Source organism: Myotis daubentonii, chromosome 11, assembly GCF_963259705.1.
Source record: "Myotis daubentonii chromosome 11, mMyoDau2.1, whole genome shotgun sequence".
NCBI classification, from domain to species: Eukaryota; Metazoa; Chordata; class Mammalia; order Chiroptera; family Vespertilionidae; genus Myotis; species Myotis daubentonii.
Genome location: NC_081850.1, coordinates 67,243,414 through 67,269,351, shown reverse-complemented (window position 1 = coordinate 67,269,351; position 25,938 = coordinate 67,243,414). Strand labels below are relative to the sequence as shown.

Sequence of the window (25,938 nt, the reverse complement as noted above, 5' to 3'; positions counted from 1 at the left end):
TCTTAGCGTCAGTTTCCTCATCTGCAAAATGGGGATCATCTTGGCACCTACCTTATCAGAGTTTTGGGAGGATTCAATGAGGTTATGGATATAAAGCGTCTGGTACATAACAGGCACTCAATAAATGGCAGCTGTGATGCTTACTAACAACACCCTCATATATGATGTCATTATTTAACAGCCTAATTTTAATAAGGATTCTCTCACTCGGCTCAGGTCCGCTAGAGTCTGACAAATAAGTCACGTGTACCCACCGGGGGAATAAAACAGACATGTGCACCTCACTCAGTCCCAGGTCTGCTTACCACGAGCAGGTCAGATCACCCTTGGTTGCAATGCTGACTGCAGGAGCTTCTTGTCCGAGTCCAGGAGTCTGCGGCTGCCCCTTCACTCTCTTCCCAGCATGCACAGGTGCTGAAGGCCCTGTCCTGCTTCCCTAGCCTCAGCTCTCCAGCTCTCACCCTGTACCTCCCTACGCTGGGAGCCTCTGGCAGTTTCCTCCAAGCTTTCCAGCACCTTCCCTAACCCTGCTGGGATCACTTAAGGGAGCAAACTCATGCTGAATGGTCACACCCTCACTGATGGGTGCACTCACACTCCAGGAAGTTTGCATCTGGGGCATTCAGGAGGTGCCCTCGGAGGGCTGAAGGTCATGTCTGGGGGCAGTCCTCTGAGGGTGGGACACCCATGTGACAGTCAGGAATGGAACCCTCTAATACCTGTACAGGGAAGGCGATGCATCATAAATCCTTGCTGTGGAAAGTGGGTGATGCTGATTTTATGGTTGGCCTAAGGGCAGAAAATTTATTCAGAGGGGTCCCTATTGTGTAGGGCAGAGATTCCCAAAGCGTGGTCCCCACCAACAGCATCAGTACCAACTGGGAATGTGGGATGGGTGCAAATTCTGGGCCCCACCCCAGAACTACTGAGTCAAAAAACTGGGGGTGGAGTGGGAGCGGCACCCTGTGTTTTAGCAGGCTTTCAGGGTGATACGGACACTGGCCATCTGCAGACCACTGGAGTCGTTCCGAGCCTCGGCCACCTCACCTGCAAACAAGGACAACGCTGTGGCTTCAGTAAGGAAAATCTCACACAGGGTTGGTGCTCAGTCATCATCAAATCAATTTTTATGGGTCAGCTATGACCCGATACTGTTCTGTGGTCCCCACAGAACCAGTCGTGGACCCGAAGCTGAGGGAAATCTGATTAGAAAGGTTGCGTGTTCACCCCCATGATGGGGAACTCAGTGCATGCCTGACAGACTGAATTCACACTGGCAACCTGTCCGTCCCTTCCACCCCTTGTTTCCGACCCCAGGTAGGAAGACAGCAAGCATGTTTCCAGTTCTCCCTGGTGGCCCTGCAGGGACCTTCCCAGGCTCAGGTCCTTTATCTCCAGATGGCCATTCATGTCCCAGGCCTGACCCCCATGCCCTCCCCATCCTGGTCAGAGTCCACCTCAATATTCAGGGCTGGAGTAGCGGCCAGGCCTCCAGGGTTGTGTGTTCAGTGCAGAGGCAACAATTCTGCCACCACCTCCTTCTGAACCCTCTGCCTTTGGGGGCCCATCCCAAGGTCCTGCCACCCGAAGCTGGTGGCCGCCATAGTCAACCTGTCAGCCCTGCTCAGGTCGTGCCAGCCCCAGCCTATCCCTGTGCCCCGGGGTCGTGGCACCTCCCCGAGCCTGGGTTGGTGCTCCCTCAGGGCGCAGGTGCGGCTTCTCGTCCCTGCTGCCTAAGCACTTGTCTCCACGATGCACTTGAGGAACATGGTGTCGTCCTTCACGTAGGCGTGCTTGGGCGACTGCAGCCTGCTGAGAGGGAAGAAGAGCGGGCAGCCGCTGGCCACGTTGGTTTCACTCTGGGGCCGTTGGAAGGACACTGAGCTCAGGTCGGGCCGGAAGGCATCAATGGCGTGCTCACGGTTGTTCTGGTCCAGGAGCATGAAGGTGACCTGTGGGCCAGGGCAGGTGGGAGGTCAGGCCCTGGGGAGTGCACCCAGGGGCTCAGGGCTGGTGTGTGTCTGCTACCTGTGCAGCCCCTCAGACCCTGAACTCAGGCTGGTTAGGGGCCCCCAGGAATGGAAGCACCTGGTAATCTGGGCAGCCTTTGGGGGTTGTCCTATAATTAGGGATCTGATGGTCTATCCAACTGGAAGAGGTAGTTCAGATACCACAGTCAATTTGGTTGGCTGTTGGGGCTATAGTGGGACTGAGCCCTGAAAAGGAGGCGGGACTCATAACCTGTAATATCCCTTCCCGCTCAGAGATGTGTGATGGTCAACTAGGCCGGAACCTCCTGGGCAAGGCAGGGGTGGGGAGAACAGACAGGCCATCTACCCGGGGGCTGTCAGTCAATGCCCAGAACTGTGAACTGAGCTTCTGTCTGCAAGGGGCAGATGTGTGTACTCCAAGAGGCTGATGATCTCAGTGACACAACCCTCTTCCCTGGCACATGGCACTGGAATGCCCATCAGTACATAGGATGTCTTCCATCATCCACCTCAGCGGTTCTCAAACTTGGCTACACCTAGAATCCCCTGGGAAGGTTTTTAACATCCTGATACTCAGGCCTCGCCATTTACTGTAGTGAGACCCAGTCGCTGTTATTTTTTAAATCTCTTGGCAGGTGTGGGAGCCACTGACCTGCTGACTCATATTTAGACCAGCATGGTACTCCTGCCCTTTTAAACATTTTTAATAGACTTTATTTTTTTAGAGCAGCTTTAATTGCATAGCAAAACTGAATGGAAAATACAGAGATTTCCCATATACCTCCTGCCCCCACCCAATCTCCCACACTATCAATACCCATATTATAGTGGGACATGTGTTACAATCAAGTGACACATTGACACATTCTTATCACCCAAAATCCATAGTTTACCTCAGGGTTCACTCTTGGTGTTATACATTCTATGAGTTTGGACAAATGTATAACATTTTCTCATCACAGTATCATACAGAGTGGTTTCACTGCCCTAAAAATCCTCTGTGCTCTGCCTATTCATCCCTCCACCCCCGCCCCCCAATCCTCTGACAACCATTCATCTTTTTACTGTCTCCCTAGTTTTGTCTCCTCCACAATGTCCTATAGGTGGAAGCATACAGTATGTAGCCTTTCAGATTGGCTTATTTCACTCAGCAGTATGCATTTAAGGTTCCTCCATGGCTTTTCTTGGCCTGCTAGCTCATTGCTTTTTGGTGCTGAGTAACAGTCCATTGTCTGAAGGTGCCATGGTTTGTTTATCCTGTACCTACTGAAGGACATCTTGGTGACTTCCAAGTTTGGCAGTTATGAATAAAGCGGCTATAAAATCTACGTGTAGGTTTTTATGTGAGCATAAGTTTTCAGCTTCTTTAGGTTAATACCAAGGAGCGTGATTACCAGATCGTATAGTAAGATTATGTTTGGTTTTGTAAGAAACTGTCCGACTGTCTTCTAAAGCAGCTGTACCATTTTGCATCCCCACCAGCAATGAATGAGAGTTCCTGTTCTCCACATCCTCGCCCGCACTTGGCGTTGCCAGTGTTTGGATTTTGGCTGTTCTGACAGGTGTGCAGTGGCATCTGCCTCCCTCCCCTTTTCTGAAAACGCTGCCAGTTCAGGCTGGCCCACAGCACCTCCTCCGGGAAGTTTCCTTACTCACCCCACCAGGTGAATTTCATTTCTACATGCCTCCCAGGATGTTGGTCCAGGCATTTTTGCCCCTGGACTCACAATGCTGGAGGAAGACTTGGCTACTAGATGTGAACTCAGGCTTTTGTTTTATGAAAAGGGAAGCTGACAACATAGAGAGGGCAAGGGACTTGCCCAGGTCACCGGCCAGTTCATGGCTAAACCAGGACCGGGACCAGGACTCAGGCTCCCCCCACCCCTGCAATGTGCGCCCTCCCCCCTCCCCGCAATGTTCCCCTTAGTCCGTACCTTGTTCCGGAAAGGCCACGGCAGCAGAGCATCATACTCCCCTTTCATGATCACGATGAAGAGCGACAGGTGGGTCCTCTTTCCCGTCCCGTCGCCATTCAAGTAGAGCCTCAGGCACAACTTGTAGCCGTACTTGGCAGTGTAGAAAGCTGCAATGTGGAAGCCAGAGTCAGCACAGAGGCAGCTGGAGAATGCTAGCTTGGCAAATGAGGAAACTGGGACCAGCGGTTAGGCATGCCCACGGTCAGGGGTTCAAAACTAAGAAACCTGGGGTTGGAGCCCAGCATCTTCTCGATTACATACAGTCCAAGAGGACCCAGATCTTGGCGCTCATCTAGCCTAGTGGCAGTCAACAGGTTGCTAGGCCCCACCCCGGAGTTTTGGACTCAGTAGTGCTGGGTGAGGACTGAGAACCGGCAGGTCCAACAGGGGACAGTGATGCTGTTGCCCAGGACCACACTTTGGGTTTAACCGACCTGTATTTTGCAGTCGGGAAACAGAACCCAGCGAGGGGAAGTGTCTGGCCTCGCAGACTCTGGGGGCAGAGCCATGATTAGGGGCCAGGCCTCCTGTATCCCAACACAGACTTCTTTCTGCTGCCCCAGGCCAAGTGGCGGGGCTCCTGGAGGGGAGGAAGAGCGGGCTCTCAGTCTGCCAGGCACCCTTGGTAACGTCACCCCTGGTGCCTCAGCACAGGGGCCTCTGGACTCTCTGCAGCTGAAAGGACCACCCAGTATGGCTTCTCGTGGCTGTCACCACAAGGGCCCCTCTGGGAGGGGTTGACTGGGGACAGGGGGTGGGGGGACAAGCAGGAAGGGGAGGAGGAGGGACAGACCGACACTCTGACTCATCCTGCCCCTTACGTTTTGGTGAAACAGGAAGCCAGAGACACTGCTTGCTTTGTCCCTCTTTGGAAAGGAGAGGAGAAAAAGCCTCGTGTTGGAGGTGAGGCCACCCCGTGAAGGGGGCTGCCGCTGCTCCTGAGGAAACGGGCCTGGCTTTGGGACCCCGCCCTGCTCTGGGGTACGGAGCAACCTCCAATGCCTCTCTCCATCCCAGCCCTGTAGGTCTTGGTGCATCAGAGGAGCAGATGGACAGGAAAGGGATGAAGCTGGGGCAAAGGTGAGAGGTCGTTCAAGTCGTCACCTGCAGAAATCTTCCTTAATGACCCCCCACCTCATCTATGTAGACACGTGTGAATGAGGAGAGGGGAAGAGCACATAGGTCTGAGCATTCTATGCAAAAATACACACATGCGTTAAAAACAGAAACCAACTGAGTAAGGGAAACATCTGCCAAGTAACCACTTTATACAAGATACTGTGCCAAGCTCCGGGGCCCCAGAAATGAATAAGAACTGCCCCGGTTTACACAATACTTCCTAACACGCTACCCACAATCATACACTTAGTCCTCCACGTGTCTTACGTCAGACCCTGGCTCTCTGAGGGCGGGGGTCCCACGGTATTCGCCTGTGCGAACTGTCCTCTCATTTGCACAAGCTTTGGTTCACGGCACACTGTCTTTCACACCTGACATCCACTCGAAGTCAATAACAATTTTACTCCTGTCTGCAGAGTGTGACTGGCACTTGGGGAGGTGGAAGGCATGGCAGTTCAAATAGCCCCTTTTAGGTGGCCGAGCCAGGCACGACCTCCTCCGTGGTCCCAGCACGGTAGGTGGCCTGAAGGGACCTGGCCTAACTGGAGAGAGTCACAGAGTTGGCTGCTCCCCATGCTGGTTTCTGAGCCCAGTGGGCCTCTGTGCCCCTGGGGAGGTGTTACCTGGAGAGAAGAGGCTGACGGTCCTGCCGCAGGCCGACTCGTGGCACCGCCGGGTGACGTTGGTGATCTTCCACAGGAAGGTGCCATCGAAGGAGGCCTCCTCCATGAGGCGCAGGCTCTGCTCCAGCTTGCCCAGGGCCTGGTCTTTCTGGGCCAGTGTCTGATGCAAATCCGCCACCTGTGGGGAAGCATCACTTAGTCTTCCGCTCATGACCTCACACAGCCCTTCCTCTGGGAAGCAGTCAACCACTGCCCTCGCTCAGCTGGTCTCTCTCTCGCTCATCTATGTTCTTATGGAGTCCTCAGCAGTTTTATGAGATTCATTTTTCTATCTTTCCTACCAGACAGATGTCTTTCTTCCCTACCAAGGGCTGGGCCCATGCTCACTTTTTCTCTCTGTGCCTGCCTTACATCTAAGAGTAGAGCCAGAAAGTCTGTTGATGAACTGAAGACACAGTTGCTGCCCTCTGGGAGCCCACCTTCTAACTGGGGCAAGAGTTACAGAAATAAAAGCTTTACTCGGTCACTCAAATCCAGTGCTTGGCTCTTCTGGTTGGTTCCCTATTCACAGTTGAAAGAATACAAATTTATTCCCGGTTGTGCTCACGAAGGGAAGTGAGGAGTGGAAGTGAGTGTTCTTAAATTGAATTCCTAATTTTATGGATGAGAATGTTGAAGTTTCCTAAGAGGGAGAGTGACTTGCTCAGACCTACACAGCAAGTTCATGGTGGAGCTGGAACTAAAATCCAGGCCTACATCAACATGAGATTGTGATGTCAAGTTGCAAAAAACCCCCACACAAACTTGATATATTAAGAAAAGTATAAGCTCTGGAACAAAGGAGGGGACGACAGGCCTGCTAAACCAAGAACTGTCAGAGAAGTGGATTATCTGGAATGGTCGGGGACCACCATTCTGACTGTGGAATCCTTCAGAGGCTGAGCCAGAGCATCTGAGAACAGCATGAAACAACGTGCTGTGATGAAGGAGTGAAGGCCCTGGGCGTTTAGCCTAAAGAAGGAAGTACTCAGGTAGGACACAATCACTGACTGCTAGTCTCTGAAGGGCTGCCATAGAGTCTGGAAGGCAGATTTGTTTTGTGCATCCTAAGGGGCAGGGCCAGGAACAATGCAGGGAAGACACAAAGAAGCTGATTTCAATTTAGTTTAAGGAAGAACTTTCTAATAGCAATGGAATGAATAGCTTAGAAAGGGAGTATCCTACCATGAGAGAAATCCAAGCAGAGGAAATGAACCATTGGATGGTGGGACTGATCTCTACTATAACTTCTAAGTGCTCCACCTAGAGGCTTTGAGACACAGGAGAGATACGTTTTGATGGGTGAGTGACTGCTGTGAGCAGGGAGAAGAAAGTTAGGAGGAAAGCTGATTCACTGCTCTGGACATAAGATGGGGCAGGGAACCCCTGAGCCAGCCTTGAAGGCAACCTTGTTTCCCATGCTCACCCTCTGTTCCAAGCTTAGGATGAGCTCGCGGTCCAGCTGGCTCTGCTGGATGGAGGCAGCCAGGGCCAGGTGGGAGGCCTCTACCTCCTTGTTGAGGACGGCGACAATATTCTCAAACACGCGCAGCTTCCCCTCCAGGTCAGCCAGGAGCTTCTCCTTCATGAAGTGCTGCAGGGCCAACTCCTCCTGGCTCTCAGAGCAGGGTGCCCGGTAGCAGTCCACCTCCAGGTCCCCAGTCACCTCCACGGCTGCTTGCAGCTGCAGGTCTGACAGATTCCGCTCCAGGGCCATGGGGCCTGACCCCAGGCCTGAGCCCAGCTGGGCCTTCCACTGTTTCATGAACTCCAACAGCAGGTTTAGGTGGGTGGCCTGAGAGGTGACCTCATGCTCCTGCATGAATTTTGCGCTCCCCTGCCGAGAGAGTGGGGCTGATCAGCGAAAACAGAGAAGGTTCCCAAAGAAAGTCAGATCCATTCACCCAGCAAAGGGGAAGCTGCTTTGTGTGCAGTGACAGGGATTTGGAGAACCGTGACGTCAGACATGCTCACAGTGAGCCATGCCCCCAGGCCTCCACCATGATTTATCCCTGTCTTTGAGAGCCGTGATGATTCAGGACCATGGAGAGAGGCATGGGGGGATGGGGATTGGTCATTTTGGTGATGCTTACAATGCTAAGACATTAAGAACTCTCCGGAGCACAGAAATGACTGACTAGTGGGATTTGTTGTTTGAGAAGGTCATTGATGTAAGGGACATCCAGAGGAGTAGCTTGGTGTTGTGTGAAAATCCTGGAGGGGCTGAAGTGGGGAGACCCAGTGGCCTAGGGCTGCAGTAGACAGATGTCCTTTCTCTCTCAGATGCTTACCTTGAAGGAGCAGCCAACACCTGCAAAGGGGCACCCAACTCCATCTGCAGCCACCTCAGGGTGATCCTGGAAATAACAATGTCACTGATGTTATCGGCATCCCCGTGGGGCCACTGGGCTCTCTACAAAGCACTAAGATTCAACAGGGCACATGCTGGGCTGGGCCACAGGACTCTGCACATGCCGGTCCTTCTGCCGGGCTGACCCCTTTCCTGATCCTCATTCAAAACAGGCTCAGAGGCCCTGCTGAAGTAGCGGGGCTGCTTCTCCTGTCAGGACAGGATCCGCAAAGCACCATTCACTGTTCGGTTGCACCCACTGGTCTGGGGGCTCTGTGAGGCTGTGTTCCTAGTGCTGAGGGCAGGGCCTGGCACAGAGGAGACACTCGGCTGCATGAGTGAGCACCTCCCTGCTCCTGAAGCCCATGGGGGTGCTCCTCACAGTTGCCACCCGCATCCCTCCTTGGCAATCCACCTTGGCCGAGGAGTGCCTGCCCTGCTCTGCCCTCCTTCGGGATAATACGCAGCCTAAGGGCAGGGACACAGAAGGGTCTCAGTACTCAACAGCAACCTGACCAAACTGCTAACCTTCTTACAGGTCCAAGGAGCTTACAAAATGCTTTTGTGGTGATAATTCTCCCCAGGGCCCCTGACAATGCTGTGGGGAAGGCGGGGTAGGTATTTTGTTCCCATTTTACTGATGAAGAAACTGAGGCTCACAGAGGGCAAGGGATTTGCCCAAGGAGGAATGGCTAGGAAGTAGCACAGACACAGGCTCTTTCCATACCATATCACTACAATTGAACCCTGAACTGTGTGGGTCCATTGATACACAGATTTCCCCCCAATAAATACCAGTGCTGTTTTTGATCTACGGTTGGGAATCCATGGATGCAGAGGGCTGACTGTTTGCACCGATCTGCACCGTTTTATAGAGGGGACTTGAACACCTGTGGATTTGGGTATCCGTGGGGGGGGTGGTCCTGGAATCAATGTTCTGAAGATGCTGAGAGACAGCTGTAGCAGTTAAGTTTTGGGGCAGCCAAAAGTTATACATAGATTTTCTGTTGTGTGTGCCCTGGGTTGGTGCCCTGAACCCCTGCATTGTTCACGGATCAACTGTATCTCTTATCAAGAGTAAGCCCATGGGGAACTGGGAGAAATATTATTTCCCAAAACACATATCTGGAAAGGCCTTGTATCCAGAATACGTGAAGAACTCTTTCAAATAGTAATAATAAGACAAAACAGCCTAATAAAATGGGTAAAATACTGAACAGGTGCTTTACATAAGGAGATATATAAATGACGAGCCTATGAAAAGATGCTCAACATCACTAGTCAACAGAGAAATGCAAATTAGAATGAAATACCACCATGAAACACCGCCATCCGCTCACTAGATGGCCAAGATGCAAAAAGAATACCAACACTAAGCTTTGTGAGGATGTGGAGGAACTGGAACGTATGAACGTTGCTAATGGGAAGGCAAAATGGTACAGCCACTTTGGGTAAAAAAAAAAACACACAAAAAACCTATGGAAGTATCTCATAAAATTAAATCATACTTACAAAGCAACTTACTTATAAACCATGCTTAGAGTTACCATACAAGCCACATTGCACTCCTAGGAATTTACCCAAGAGAAACGGAAACATATGTTTACGTGTGTATGTGAATGCTCATAGCAGCTGTATTCCTGATGGCTCCAAATTGGAAGCACTCCAAATATCCATCATCTGGTGAATGGACAATGGTTTTTTTTTTCTTTTTCTAGGACACTACTCAGCAATCAGAGGGACTAAAACACTACATGCAATAATGAGGAGGACCCTCAAAACATTATGCTAAATGAAAGAAGTCAAACACAAAAGACAGCAACTATGATTCCATGCTTATAAGATTCTAGAAGAGGCAAAACCACAGTGACAGAGAGTCTACCCATGGCTGCCTGAGGCTGCCGCGGGAGAGACAGATGAGCCAGGGGCACGAAGAAGCTTTTTCTGGTGCAGAAAAGAAACATTCGCTGTCCTGACTGTAGTCGTCACACAACTGAATAAATTTACTGGCATTCATCAAACCATACACTTGAACTGAGTGGATTGTATTGCATACAAATAATATCTTGATTTTCAAAGACCTTTGCTGTTTTGTTTTGTTTTTTAAAAAATAATCTAATGGGGCAAAATGGAAATTTGAATTTAAAAAATGGAGGAGGACAGAGGTCTTTTGGGTTGAGCAAATACAAAGCCACATTACTTATTATTCTTTAAAAGTAAAAGAAGTGAGAGTCATGGGCTTAATGAGTATGGTTGGCTTAGAACACAAAGCACAGCCCAGCAAAGGGCCACCCCCCTTGGCCCTACTTCCACAGGGTTCAAGCACAAGATGTTCCTAACAAGGAATAGAAAACAGATGTTTTATTGGGGGCGTGGGCAGAGGGCAGCCTTGGCAGGGAGACAGTGCTGGCGCTGGGAAGTGTACAATGACGCAGCTCTCCCAGCAGGTAGCTTCCTGACCCGTGGGCACAACAGAGGGACTGATGCTCAGCGTGGACCTGGTTATGGTGAATGGACTCGGGGAACCTCTCAGGCCCTAAAATACCCTCCAAGTCCATGATTTGAATCCTCTGCCATTCTAAGCTGGGAGTGAGAGCCATAGGAGGGGGACAAAAAGGTGGAAGAGATAAAACAGGGAATTCCAGAATCACCACCCAGGTGGAGGGGCACCTGTCCTTTTGTCGGTGGAGCCAAAAGAGGTGTTGTGTAGTGCAGGGGAAAGCCCGGCCCAGGTGGATGCAGGGAGCGTCCTTGTTATGTTGTGTGGATGGGTGTGGGCTGTGACCAGCCTGCAATGGCTGTCAGAGGATAGGCAGGGGTGACCTGAGAGGCCTTCAGAGGCCCCAGTGGCCTGCCAGTCTGCCTACAGTTCCATCATCGGTTAGTCACTTATTCCGTACAGTGCTACTGAAGTTAAAGGGGCGGCCTCTGGAGCAGCCTGTCAGGGTGCCAAGCACATCTCGGTCATGAGCAGTGTGGCCTTGGTAGACTATCCATCTCTCCACGTCTCACTTTCCTCTTTTGCAAAATGGGGATAATAAGAGTACCCCCTCCCCCGCCAATAGAGTTATTGTGAGGGTTACATGAGATGGCAAACGTAAATTCTGGTCTCACTTACATATTGCTACTATAATAAAATGCCACAAACTTCATAGATTAAAAAACACACAAATTTATACACAGTTCTATAGATCAGAAGTCCTGAATATCAAGGTGTCAGCAGGATTGTGTTCCTTCGGGAGCTCTGGGGGAGAATCCGTTTCCTTCTTTCCCAGCATTTAGAGGCCACCTGCATTTCTTGGCACATGGCCCCTTCCTCCCTCTTCAAAGCCAGCAGCATCTTCCCATCTCTCTCTGACTCCCTCTAGCTTCCCTCTTGTGGTTACACTAGAACCACCTAGGTCAGTGGTTCTCAACCTTCCTAATGCCGCGACCCTTTAATACAGTTCCTCATGTTGTGGTGACCCCCAATTTCATTGTTACAAATTGAACATAATTAAAGCATAGTGATTAATCACAAAAACAATATGTAATTATATATGTGTTTCCGATGGTCTTAGGTGACCCCTGTGAAAGGGTCGTTCGACCCCCAAAGGGGTCATGAGCCGCAGTTTGCTGACCACTTCCCTAGATAATCCAGGATAAACCTCTCATCTCAGGATCCTTAACTTAATCACATCTGTTCTGGGCTGAGTTATCCCCTCCCAACCCAATTCTTACGTCAAAGTCCTAACCCCCCAGAACACGACTACATTTGGAGATAGGGCCTTTAAGGAGGTCAGAGTTAAAGTGAGGTCATTAGGGTGAGCCCCAAGCGATATGACTGTGTCCCTGTAAGAAAAGATTTGGACACAGACGTCCAGAGGGAAGACAATGTGAAGATAGGGAAAAGGGATGACATCGGCATCTCCAGGCCGAGGAGAGAGGCCTCAGAAGAAACAAACCCTGTCTGGAACATCTTGCCTCCAGATCTGTGAGAAAATAAGTTTCTGTTGTTCAGGGCCTCCAGTCTGTGGTACTTGGTGATAGCAGCCTTCGTAGACTGATACAGCCACATAAGGCAACGGATTCATAGGGGTTATTAACATGTGGGCATCTTTGGGGAACATCATTCTGCATAGTGAAATACTCAATAAATGTTAGCCATTGTTATTATTATTAGTAATATTCCTGTGGATTAAGCACTGCCGTTGGGACCGTTTTTCTCCCTCTGATGGCTGTCATATATACATGCGTTTCATTTAATCCTCACATCTCAAACTTTTGATAACGAATTCTATGAAACACCATTTCCCCATTGCATTTCCTCGAGGAGGCGAGGAACATCCCTAACTGTATTTGCATTTATACGGAACCAAAGCGTTTTTGCATGCTCTCATAGGATCCCTGTAGTCATCCTTTGAGGCAGGCAGGGTGAGATGACCTTCGCCTTAACACAGATGGGAAACTGGGTGACTGGCTTGCTCAAGGCCTCACTGGGCTTGCACGCTTTGAGTAGGTGGCTGACTTCAGGTCTTCTGTCCTATTGTTAGAGCTTGTGAGGGCTCGCTGCGTTTTCGGCACCTGTGTGAGCATCGCCCGTCAGACCTCATGTACCTTGAGGAGGAGGCTGGGGCTTGGTTCTGCTTCTCCTGTGTAAGTGGAGGAGCCAAAACTCAGGGACAGGCAGTGACTTGCAGGAGGCAATGCAAGGTTGGGGCAAAGACAAGGTGGAGGTCAGGGGCCTGGAGTCCATGTCCAGGATCCTTCCTCTACACCAGGAAGTCCTTGCCTTGTCCAAAGGGTGGCCTCGCCTGAAGGCTGGGGGCTTGAAGAAACAGAAAAGGGAATCAGGCTGGGGTTGCAGATGAAGACCGGGGCATCTGTCCTGGGCCAAGCCTGGGGTATGTCCAGTGCCACAAGCAGCGGCCGCATGCTTCAAACTGCTAAAAATAAAATTCGCAGTGGAATTTCCTCTGAGGAGGAAACAGAAACAGAGAAAACAGAACCCCAGCCCTGAGGGAACACTCGTCCTTCTGTCTGCGTCCGGGAAGTCTGTGGGTCTGTGGTGTTCCTTGCCACTCTGCTCACCCGGGCCTTCTGCGATGGGGTCAGCGAAGGGTTCTGTTGAGAGGCCCCCACTCAGGGACCCACGGGCCTCCAGGAATGTGAGCACTAGGGGGGTGCCTGCCAGGAGCATGAGAGCCGCCTCTGTGAAGCCCACTGCACACAACAGAGGATCTGCTGCGTGCCAGGCCTGGGCCGCACCGCTGCGCTGGCACAAAGGCTACCTGAGGTCTTGGGTGACTGGAGGGGCTGCTTTTGCTCATGATTCGGCTGTTGTTGAGGGAAAGGCACGCTACTGTGACAGGGCAGACCCGGTCAGTCTGCCTCTGCCCGCCAGGCCTGCCTTCCTCTGCACTTGGGCCAGCTTCCTCTCGGGCAACCTCTGCTCAGCTGGACTGCCACCTCTTCTAGGAAGCCCTGCATGATTCTCCTAGTTGAAAGTAGCCTTGCCCATTGCTGTTTTTCCAGCACTTAAGGCTGACTGTGGGGTTTAAACCTGCCTAACACATTTAGGGTGGTCTGCCACGGAGGCAGCAGACAGGAAGATGCCACCAGCCTAGGAAGCAGGAGTCGGAGCCTGGCTTTGTTTCCCTCTTGCTCCATGACTTTAGCCCAGGCACATCTCCTCATGGATCCTCGATATATCACCAATATTCACACAGGATATCACGGGATCGATGAGGTTACAGATGCAACCGCCAAGCTCAGCAGTGTAAGGGTTCAGGGGTTCATTTCTACACATCACACTTCAAAGGACACACATGCAGAGACAAGGACAGACTCAAGGGGTGCATGGCCAGCACCTCTCCACATATGCAGACTGCCTCAGAGGACAGGAGGCTGGTGGCCTTAAGGGAGACAGACTTCAGGTCACTACAAACAAAGAGGAAAATGGTGCAACAGTCAGAGCACCCCCAGAGTGGAAGAGGTCATGACTTGGAGTAATGAGCTCCCCATCACCGGGAGGATATAAAGCCACCTGGCAGGAATCCAGTACAGCACAGAAACCGCACTAGACAGCTTGCCCCACTCTCATTTTCTGATTCTAGAATAAGTTAAGGCATTATTGTAAGCCACTGGCAACAGTTGCCAGCTTGCTTTTGACCTTGCATGGCTTCAGAGGGAAGAGAATGAGAGAAAACACTCCATTCACGGCTCAGACAGTGAGAATTAAATGTTATTTTCCATCCACCGGCCATCCCCTATTCACTGTCACTTCTACAGGAAGGTCATTCCAGGCAAGAACCAAGTCTCTAACTAGGTCAATAGTAATCCTTTAATATCTGCTTCTTATATTACCTAATGGGTCCAGGGCTGCAAGCACTCCTTAGAGAGATACTAATCTAATGAAGTCAGAGGATGAGGACAAAGTGATAAGCAGATGGCATGGAAAGTGTTTGCAAGAATGGGTGCCTCTGGGCTTAGCTCAGCCGGTCTCCGGTCCAACCCTTCCACCCACCTCCATTCCCCAGGTTTCCCCAGATGCACAGACAAACTTCCCAATGACCACGCATGCAAAGTATTGACTTATAATCAGCTGCTTTCCTTTGGTCAAAAGTCCCCCAAAGTTCCCATCCGGGTCAGGAGCTGGAGGAGTCCCTAGTCTTTCCACTAGGTGGCTTTGGGTGGTGGTGGTGGTCAGACCACTGGCTAACCCCGCTGCCCCCCAGCCTTCCACTGGGGTTGCAGTGATGATGGCTTCAGGAGGGGGAAGCAGGGGGCGGGGAAACCTGGGGAATGGAGGTGGGTGGAAGGGTTGGACCGGAGACCAGCTGAGCTAAGCCCAGAGGGAGAACCATGCTGCTCAGAGGCCTGCCTGCCCCCAGTTGTGGGCAGTACCCCCTCCTACCCTCTTGCCTGTTACAGTGCCTGTAATTCCACCATTAGAGCCACTTCATTTGGTTTAAGGCAGCAAGTTTCAAACTGTGCTTTGCAGGGCCCGTTAGGAATCCCCAGTCCCTTGGGGGCTGGGCAGCTGGGCTGACTAAGAGGACAGGGTTCCAGACTACACTTTAGTCACAGCACTTCCACTGTCATCTGATTTCACGTTAAAAAGACGGATAAATTACAGCCATTGAATTAAGAGATATGAATACATCTCTTCTCTATATTATCTAAGAGTTGTACAATGCTGGTGTATTAATTTTGTTAAGAGGTCAGAATAAACCAAGTTAAAAACAATAGCCCTGGAGCATTCAAGCAGGCAGGGGCCTCAGGAAGCTTCCAGCCCTGCCCTTCCTTGTGCAGGGGAGGACAGCAGCCACAGAGCTATGGCTCTGCTCACGCCTTTCATGGTTAGTGCACCAAGATGCCCAAACAGGGAGGCTCCGGAAGTTATTCCATGGATCCGTTTGTCCTATAAGCTCGCAGTGCTCTGTAGACTGTAAAGTTCTAGGAAAATGCAGTGGATCCTTACTAAGACTTTCCCTTGAGAGCCTACAGGGCGGGGCTGCTGAGAAGGGGATGGGAGGGCCCTCAAAACCAGCTCTGGGCAGGGCAGGAAATTCTCCTAACCCTCTGACTGTGGGCTCGGCGAGGAGAAGGGAGGGAAGTGTGGAGACTCGCATGCCCGCCTCGGGTTCCTACAGGTGGGAGGGAAGGTACCTGACGTGACAGGCCCTGGAAAGGTCTTGCAGAGCAAACATGACCGTCATTTTACAGACGGAGACACAGGCACAGGAGTCTTCTTGGCCACAAACTGAATAGAACCATCTTGAGCATTGCTGCACATCAGGCTCCTGGGCTGCGGTTCAAGGCAAGGTGGGGAGCCTTGGCTGAAAGGAGCCGGGGCCTGTCTCTCAGTGAGGACGGTGAGGGTGGCTGAGCAGTGAGGCCCTGGTCGCCCAGGAACTTTGCATTGAGATGCCCCAGTGGGTATCGGGGCCTCATGTGTACGACGAGGCAGTTAGATTTAGAGCAGTGCTTCTTACATTCTCACAGCTTTGGATTCATGAATCAATACAAGTTTCCTTTTAATTCGAAGATTAACATAAAGATTGCCATCTTTTTATTTTACCAAGTAAAGACTTTACCAAAAATTCTATCATTTACTATCACTCTCATTTCATTTCTACAAAGACATATATAGGAAGAGCATAATCTCAGAGTAAAGGTTGATTCTATAAGTGGAAAGAATCTAATTTTATAAAAACCCCACTACAATTTCCATATTTTTATCATTTTGTCAGAACTGGTGGGAATGGAGCAGCTCTGGTCAGCATGGGAACCTCTAGGCCGGACAGATGACTAGTGAGGGTCCTTCCAACCCAGACTGGGGTTCTAAACTGGGGGGCCTGAGAATGTCTCTGGCCCCTCACACTCTCCAGGCCATCTCTATACTTAGGAGCATGGCTTGGCTTGGCTGAACCACAGAGAGGAGCTGAGAACGGCCTTGCCTTGTCTGAGGGCAATCAAGGGCAAGAAGAACTGTCTAGATCAGCCGTGGGCAAACTACAGCCCACGGGCCGGATCCGGCCTGTTTGAAATGAATAAAACTAAAAAAAAAAAAAGGCTGTACCCTTCTATGTAATGATGTTTACTTTGAATTTATATTAGTTCACACAAACACTCCATCAATGCTTTTGTTCCGGCCCTCCGGTCCAGTTTAAGAACCCATTGTGGCCCTCGAGTCAAAAAGTTTGCCCACCCCTGGTCTAGATCAAGAGTTGGCAAACTATTTCTGCAAAAGGCCAGAGAGTCAATATTTTGAACTTTGAAGCCTGTGTTGCACTAGTCACCTCTGCTGTCACAAGGTGAAAGCAGCCACACACAATTCATAAATGAGTGGGCATGGTTGTGTGCCAATAAAACTTTATTTATGGACAAGGAAATTTGAATTTCATATCAATTACACGTGTCACAAAATATCATTCTTCTTTTGATTTTTTTTGACTATTTATAAAAACCATTCTTAGCTTACGGCTGTATAAACACAGGTGGCACGCTGGATGTGGCTTGCGGGCCGTATTTTGCAGGCTCCTGGGCTAGACTGTTGTTCTCAACCCAAATCTGTCACAGATCAGCCAGGTGGCCAAGGGCAAGTTGCTTCACCAGAGCACTGTCAGTCCCTTCGCTGCTTATAAACCAAATTCAGTCTAACTCGAGACAAAGAGGGGGGCGCCAGCTGGGACTGGGAAATGGCTGTCTACTTGGCCTCAACCTCAACAGATGGAGAAAATGGACAAATACCCTTTCCTGGCTGTGTCAACATACCTTCTCCTGAGACATAAGGCTCCCCGGGCTTACAGATTGGGAATCGTCTCCTCTGCACTTGGGACAGGCCCGATCCTCGCCGTTCCTAGAGACACACACAAACAAATCCGGCTGAGTGCAGCATTCACAATTCCCTGGCACCAACCTCTGTCCTGATAGCACCTGATAGCGTGGTGCCTGATACCAGTGAGCATGCAGGCCCACAGTCCCAGACCCACCATTCCCAAACCTCAAAGCACTGGGCACCCAGTGTCTTTCCATAGATTACAGAGAGCTTCTTTGGCAGCCAAACCTGACCTGCCTGAAGTTACTGGCGGCTATTCTAACCCTTATCCCACTTAGTGTGAATACTAACGTTTCATTGCATTCAATGGAAGAACTACGCAGTGATGCACTGACTTGCTTTTCTGAAATCTGAAAAAATTCTGAATTCCAACATGCACCTGAGCCAGGGCTTCAGGTATGGCTACATTTGCTCTTCTCAGCTTCTTCTGTTTGGCTTAGGTCTCTTTGTCTTAGGAATTACAGATGACCAGGGCCGATTAGAACAAGAAGGGGCCTCAGAGAGCACCTCGCTTGAGGTTCTCTACCAGGAGCGGGCGGCCGGATGACACACGGGCCTATGGGCTTTTACAAAGCTCCCAAATAATTCTGATCCACAGTCAGAGCAACCGGTCAGGCCCTAACTGTGAGACCTCGGAGGACATGTGGATTGGCCAAGGGGAGGTAGAGTCAAGAGCAAAGCTCTGCCTGGATCCCTTGGACATCCAGTCAGCTCCTTCCCCACCTCTGCCCGGTTTTGGAATAATGGGGAGGGAAGCCAAGAGACCCAGTTCAAAAGCCTGAGACGAACCCACAACAATCAGCTTAATGGTAAAACCAGCCAAGCTTTGACCAACCCACCCCCACAACCTGGCCTTTCCATGGCCACAACCTCTTCCCTCCCTCTGCATCAAAGCATTTGAATTTCTCAAACTAGACTGATTCAGCTTTCCCACCTTCTTAAGCTGTAAAACTCCAGACAAAGGTCAAGCTGAGGGTGTATGACAGTTAAAGAGCACTTTTGCCAGGAAATTGAACCAGGACAAGTTGATCTATTCTCTCCATTACGCCTCACTGTCCTCATCTGTAAAATGGGACAATAACAGTATCCACCTTTCCAAAGCTCTTCTGAAGACCCAAGGAAAGAGGCACATAGTAGGCTCAAACTGGTGGGATGCTGATGATCATACGGATGTCACACCTATCTGAGTTACTGATATTTTGAATATTTTATATATGTAAAACATGTATTTCTATAAGTATATATTCATATATAAATATATACATAGTCAACTATATATATTCATACAGGGATGGGCAAAAGTAGGTTTACAATTTGCCCACCCCTATATACAAATATATCATCTAGATATACATACATATATAAATATAGGTATCTTTGCTCCCTTTAAAAGTGTTCTCAACAAACAATACAAGATGATGGGTGATATTGTGGAAGGAGAGATATTTGTATAGCAGTTCATTATTTACTAAGAAAGTTTATATTCATTATTACAAAAACTTTTTGGAACATTATTGATTGTGCCTCTTAATCCTGGGAGGTAGAAAGTAGCTTGACAGGAATTTTACAGACAAGGAAGCTGAGGCTTTGAGGCATGAAACACCCAGCCTCACAGTAAGTCAGGAGCCCAGCTGGGCCTGAGGCTCTCCCCCACCCTGGACAGCCTTCAGCGGTGGCAGCTGACATCTGTCTGTGGCTACTTCTTCCATCAAGATCAGAAGCAACAGTGTCAGGGTCTACAAGGAGAGGGTGTGGAAACTGAGGCCCAGAGAGGTGAAGTCACCTGCTCAAAGCCACTGGCTCCTCTCACCCTTGTCTCCCATCAGGGGTCCCTCCCTGGCACCTTCTTCCCACCCACTCTTTGCTCCTCTGACCCCTCACCTCAAGTTCTCAGAGAGACAGGCGGTGCAGCAGAGGGCCCTGGGCTCTGGTGGGTCCTGGCAGACGGTGGGAGGGCACCCAAAGGGAAACTCGTTCTCATCAGGGGCTGGGCGGGGGCTGCTGGCTGAGCCAGAGGCCATCCCGGGCTCCCAGGCTGGCCAGGAGCCCGACGAAGCTCCTCTGGGGAGGGAACCAGCCCGTGGAGTCTGTGCTGAGAGAAGTGAGTTCTGGCGTGGGCCACCCTCTCTGGTGAGCAGGAGTCTGATGACTTTATCTTCTCGCTGACTTGTGTGGTTCAACGTCACAGCTGAATCACAACAGGGATGGGGCAGGAATTACCCTCTGTGGTGAAAAAACCCCCTGGATGCTGGCTGAAGGCTCTAGGAGTGCCCAGTCATTCTTTAGAGTGACAGAGAGCAAGAGAACGAGTCAGAGAGAAAACACAACCATGCCACACACTTTCAGGAACCACAGTCAGAGTTCCCCCATCAAAGAGCCTCAGCCTGCCGCTCGCTTCCTCCCCGTCTTCCCAGGGGACATGGGCAGAGAGCCACAGCTGGTGACTTGTCTGTGTTCCCCGCGACCTCCCAGAAGCCTGGAATTCTGGGTGGGGGTGCTCACTGCCCTGGTGGAAATCCCTAGGTCCTGGTGGCAGGTCCAAAAATGCAAGTTCCAGGCGCTCAATCTCTGCCCTCTCCAGTGTCTCAGGCAAAAGTCACTTCCTCACAGTGGGTCTCGGTTACCCCATCTGTAAAGAAAGGAGTTGCAACAGGTGGTCTTCAAGGTTCCTCTAAGCGCTGAGATTCTGGAACCTTAGGGCCAAGGCAGCCAGAGGTAGCAGGAGGCTTCTGATGGCCCTGCCCCTGGCACTCCTCACCAGTCTCGATGACAACACAGGGCCCTCCCCTCCTTTCAAGTCCAAGACTTCAGAGCCATACACCGCTCAGGGCGCTCCTCAGGGCCCCACGCAGGAAGTCATAGGTGGCCACATACCCCGGTCAGGCACTACCACTTCCCGGCCCTGAGAACAAAGCTCTAAATAAATACAAGGCCACAGGGGGTTGGTCTCGGCGGCCAAGTATGATGCAGATCCACTGTTGTGTGGGAACTATGGCTCCTGGCGCATCTACTGTGGGCAGGGCAACATTTTTCTTCCTATTCCTCAAGGCAACCAGCTGGGAATTCTGTGGCCACGTGTAGGCACAGAGAAGCAAGATGACTGGTCCAAAGTCACACAGCCCCTGGCGGTGGAGCAAGATTCGCAGCAGGTCTGTGGGACCACACGCAATGTGTTCCTTCATCCATACAAGAGAGATGACAGCAAGGCTGAGTGGGGGAGTCTACAGAGTCGAGGATGGAGGCCAGAGTATCCGGCCTGTTTTCTCACCTAACAAATGGAAAAGAGGCTTCCTTCACATCTTTCTATCCTGTTGGGCTGCCACTAGGGACTTTGCAAATTTTTAATAATGGTTCCAAATCATGAGCTTTGAGGTCTAATAACTCTGAGCTTAGATCTTAAGTCTACTATTTACGAGCTGTGTGTCCCGGGACAAGGTCTTTCACCTCAGTTTCTGCATCTGTAAAGTGGGGATAATATTAATACCAACTTCACCTGACTGTTGTGACTAAATGAGATCATAGGTGAAAGTATGCATGATGCATAGCCCAACTGAGGTGCTCAAAAGGTTTTGACACTGTCTCCCAATGATGGTCACAGCCCCCTCCACCCCCGCCCCCCCCCCCCCCCCAGCTCCTCACCATCAGGGGAGAGGATTAAAATGGTAAGTGATGCTCATATATAGTGTTTACACATCCATCAACTTTATTTGAGTTCTCACAAGTGGGCTAGGCAAGTCAGATGTTATCCCGAGATAAATTCAACTGCCCACTTTCCCTGGGGCAAAACTGGGGCTACCAAGCTGCTGGTAAAGAGGGCATGGCATACTAGGACCTCCACCCTCCCCTGGGCCAGCCCTGGCCTGGTCCTCTCAGCAAAAGACGTTGAGGCCTACGTCAGACAAGACTACCAGAAAGACACCCCCTTAACTGCCTACCACAAACCCGCAAACTTCCCTGCATCCCCACCTGTCTCCTCCTTCCCTTGGTTTGACAGAGACAGGCACCCAAGACTTCTCTCCCATCCAAGATCTGAGTCGCTTTCTGCCTCATCCCTTTTCTCTCCCCTTTGTCTTCAATGCCTCCCTCTTTGCCAGCTCCTTCCTATCAGCATCAAACTATGCGTCAGCTGCTCTAATAATAAGAGCGACAAATATTAAGTACTACTTTTTAGTGCTGTGTGAAATACTTTTACAGGCACCGTCTCATCTCATCTTCACACGAACCCTATGAGGCAGGTATTGTCATTACCTCCGTCTTACAGATGAAGGCACAAAGAGGGTAAGTGACGTGCCCAAGGTCTGGGAGAGAGTGAATGGGGACTTCTGCAGCCAGAGCCTGTGCTCTCACCACACACAGTGCTTTGAAACGCTCTTCGCCCTCATCCCAAATTCTCTCCTGCATCCACTCTCCTCGCTTTGACAGAACTTCTGGAAAAGGTTGCCCACACAGGTGCTCCACTGTCTCACTGGCATCTCCATGGAACCATCTCCTCGAGGTTCTCAATGTCCAAGTCGCCAAGCGCCCTGGGCCTGCCCCGGTTCTCATACAACCAGGCTTCTGGCCAGCACCTGACATGCCTCGGCTCCTCCCTTAGAATTCTCTTCCTTTCCGAACCCCCATCGATTCATCTCCATGCCTCTACCGAGAGAGATCCTCACATGCGAGGTCTCTCTGCGCCGCGTACCCCCATCTCCCCAGTCTTCCAACTTGTCTTTCGGGGCCCACCTGGACCAGACCCCACTTTCTCTTGGAGTCTCCACAGGCTGTCCCCAGGGTGGGGCTACACCCGCCTTTGCGAGTCCACCGCGTCCCGCAACCCCCGGAGCCTAAGTGTCCCCGGCTCCGTTCGCTCCCGACCCCCGGGCAGGTGACTGTCATCTCGCCACCGCCACCTCTCCAGGTGAGCTCGCAGCAGAGCAGAGCCCACGACTATCCAGGATGAGCGAACCCCAGGGGTGCCCGGGAGCCCGCAGGAAGGGCTGGGGCAGCGGGTCCCGGCCGCGCGTGGGGAGGCCTGCGCGGGGGAGCCCCGCCCGAGCTAGCGGGACCTGGGCCGCCCGGGGCGGGGAGCGCGGGGGGCCGGGGCGGGGTTCGGCGCCGCCCGCAGTCCCAGGGCGAGTGGGGGTGGGGCGGGGTGAAGTGCAACCAACCTCGGCGCCTCCGCCGCAGCCGCCGCCTCCCGCGGCCGGCGCACGCTTCCGGTAGGGCCGCGCGGACGTGGCCGGGAGGCGGAAGCTGGGGTGGCCGGGGCGGGTCTCCGCAGCCGGAGCCGGCTCCCGGGGGCGGGGCGAGCGCTCCCCGAACGGGAAACTGAGGCCCAGGAGGGGGTCTACTGCGTCGCCCGGTTCGCCCAGTGGGGACTGGCAGGCCCCCGCGCCCCTCCTCCCCTCTCCGTGCTCCGGACTCAGTGCAGTGTTCACAGAATAAACGAATCCAGACCCCCACGCCCTGCCTGCCCGCCCGAAACCCCGCCTGGAGATGGGCTGAGCAGAACCGAGCCTTGCCCTCTTGGGTTCCTGCAAAGAGCCTAGCACAGTGCCAGGCTCGTCCAGGCCTATTGGGTTGGTACAGTCAGCAAGGCTGGTACCAAGAGGTTGGAAGGCAGGATGCTTTTACAAAACTGGGCGTCTTCAGGAACCACTTCTGTTTCTGTCTAAACACACACAGTCACTCATTCTCTATGAAGCTGTTTGTATCAATCAAAACAGTTATGGAACTTAGTATTGGGATAGAATTTTGTTTATGAGACAAGCAACCCATATTTTTGAGAATTTGACAAAGCTCCTTCCCCATCAGACCTCTAAGGTCTGTCTGCAGGACTGTCAGCTGAAGGAGTGAGGCTGCCTATTTTGGTGGCTTTGCTTTATTTTAGTTACTGACAGGCACCCATTACATTCTCTTTATGTATTAGAGTCCCATTTTTTTTGTCTTGACACTCAAATGGAGCTGCGAACTGTGTTTTAGTTTTTTGGTTGTGTGTGTGAGTGTGAGTGTGTGTGTGTGTGTGTGTGAGAGAGAGAGAGAGAGAGAGAGAGAGAGAGAGAGAGAGAGAGAGAGATTGAGATTGAGTTTAAATCTGGGAAGTATGTAAGCCTCCCATCCAGGGTAGAGCTTCTTCCAGCTTCTGATGGGGAAGCTGGCTTCTGGGTCCTCCCTGGAGGGCAGACACCTGCTCTGGACAAGCAGAGGACCTCAGGGACCTCCATCATAGGCAATCTGTGGGAGGGTGACCAGAGGTGGCCCCAGCTGTGAGGCTGCAGAAATCGAAAGCCAAGAGAAAAGAAGGATTCAGAGTTTTGAGTCTCTGATTTAAAAATGCATTCTTAGCCCACTTCATGAAGGATTTGGGATCTCTAAAGGCCATTCGCTGGTCCCACTTCTCTCCCACCCACCCCTTCCTCTCTGCCCCAAGCCAGTGTAAGTGAACAGGCAACCTGACCTCACTCTTTTCATGTGCCACATCCTGTTTTCAGATTAATGAGCTCATTTGGTGGAAATTTACCAAGGGAAATAGTTTAATTTTGGAAAGTACCAAAAACTTATCTGTAGTCACTTGGCTTATTTTGGGGGGCTCTTGAAGTAGAGGGGGCATCACCAGGGGACCTCTGAGCATTCAGGGAGCGGTGAGGCTGCAGAAATCGAAAGCCAAATCTCACGGGGCTGAACCTGACTCAGAAAGGAAATGAAACCCTTTGGAGACCACTCATCTCTACCCAGGGGGAAAATTATTTTTCCAAAAATAGATTTAAAAAGAAAATTAGTCCATCTGGCTAAGGCCTGACATCTGGTGGTCTGAGCATGGGGCCACGAATGAGGAACAAGAAAGCAAAGCCAGGGAAGTAGGGCGGGCTGGAGCCTCAGCAGTCCTTTCACATTCATAACTACTCTGCCTTCAAAGAGGCACCAAAAGGCTTCCATTTGCCAGTTTTGCCCAATCCTTTAGCCATTGAGCTCTTGACATTGAATTTGCCTGCTTAGCCTTTTCAGCTTCTGGCTCCTGCAAGGAGCTAAGGACTGAATGGCCAGGAGGACTTGGATATTAAAATTTTGTGAGCCATTCTTTATTGAAGATGGTAGAGCACATGTGATTGGCTACTAAGTGTCTGACCACCTCCTGGCTTGCTATATTTCCTAGAGTAGAGATTTTTTAACCCTTTTTCAGATGCAGAATAGAAAACTGGTGGTAACTGGTAAGGTCCTGACAATTTAGTACTGGGATGAAAGGAATTGTGTCTTCCTTCACTCTGCCCCCCCCCCCCCGCCCCCCGAAATATGTAGTGATATATTGGAGGCTATATTTATATATTGAAATGAGCACTGGACTAGGAGTCAGGAGATGCACGTTCTGTTTTTTCTCCCCTTGCCACTAAACCAGTTGTTTGTAGGGGGGAGGGGAAGGATGGGTGGGAGGGGGAGGTAAATAAATGAATGCTTAAGGAATAATTAAAATATATAATTCATAGATTTTTTTTAAAGCAGAAAAATGATCATAAAGATCATAGACAAGTGTGTTAGGGTTTTCAAACTGCATTAGCTGTAGGACTGTGTCTTTGAATGCATTCTCACTTGGAGCCCAAATATATAAACCAGCTGGAAGCTGAGAGCTTTGTGAAGCAGTGCATGTGGCCAGGAGTCTGCACACTGAACTTCTCCCCATCCTGACCTCTGGGCTCTAGGGACACAGTTTGAAAATCACTAGACTTAAAAAAAGAAAACCATGAACCTAATGAGATTTGAAAACTGGGATTCTTTCCTGGGCTGGCTTGCCTCTGCTGTCTCAGCCTGTTCAAGCTTTTTTCTGACAACTGCCTTTCCATGTGTTACAGTTCAGGATGCTGGCAGCCAAGAGCATTAGAGGAGGGAGAGATTACACTGGCCTGGGGAGCCAGGACCAGATTAGAGTTTAAGCATCGGGAGGATTGGGGTCCGTGGTTGTACTGAAAATACTAACAGTGACAATAAAAGTGACTACCTTTTATTTAATATCAGAGACTGCTCTGCGCATAGCCATGAATTGCTCCATTCACTAACATCGCCAAGAAGAGGTGAGGAAACTATTTTTCCACTGTCCAGATGAGAAAAGTAAGGCTTACTGATGAGTTCAGTAAGTTGGTCGAGGTGAAGCAGCCAGAATTTGGCAGCACTGGGGGTGGGAAGGGCAGTCACTTCAGGCTTTGTGTGTTTTTTCCACTTGTTCAGACCAAGCTGGGATCTCATCTGGTTCCTCAGTGACCAGCTGTGAGTTGTTTTCCTGCTGTGGGCCTCAGTTTCCTCATTTGTCAGGTGACAGGAATGGAACAGATACTCCCCCGGATCTTTTGCACAGTCACTCCCAGGTTACAAAACCCAGGCCTGTGGTGCAGGGAGGTGAAGGGGGCCACCTGACTCCTATTCACAGTCAATAGCCCAGCTACTCCCCAGCCTCTTACTTCTTGACATTTCTTTAACAAGAGATAGATGGATATGTTCTTCAGGGAGAGGAGAGGCGCCAGTCATTGTGACCCACGTTTCCAGTTGG

General features: G+C 50.9%; 1 protein-coding gene across 8 annotated transcripts; it reads right to left on the bottom strand.

The window, feature by feature from the left end:
• Window positions 1–1,098: 1,098 nt before the first annotated feature.
• TRAF1 (TNF receptor associated factor 1) lies at window positions 1,099–22,681 on the bottom strand. 8 transcript variants are annotated; one of them, XM_059657796.1, is made up of 9 exons: window positions 22,571–22,671; window positions 19,923–20,049; window positions 19,302–19,700; window positions 17,357–17,441; window positions 8,040–8,105; window positions 7,175–7,585; window positions 5,710–5,887; window positions 3,926–4,074; window positions 1,099–1,952 (listed from the first exon to the last, which is right to left on the bottom strand). In XM_059657796.1, the coding sequence occupies exons 3-9, from the start codon at window positions 19,439–19,441 to the stop codon at window positions 1,734–1,736; spliced, it is 1,248 nt and encodes a 415-aa protein (XP_059513779.1). In that variant the 5' UTR covers window positions 19,442–19,700; window positions 19,923–20,049; window positions 22,571–22,671; the 3' UTR covers window positions 1,099–1,733. The 8 variants fall into 8 exon arrangements, with proteins under 8 accessions (XP_059513779.1, XP_059513777.1, XP_059513780.1 ...); XM_059657794.1 differs by having other exon boundaries at window positions 19,302–20,049; XM_059657797.1 differs by lacking the exon at window positions 19,923–20,049 and having other exon boundaries at window positions 22,571–22,588.
• Window positions 22,682–25,938: the final 3,257 nt, after the last annotated feature.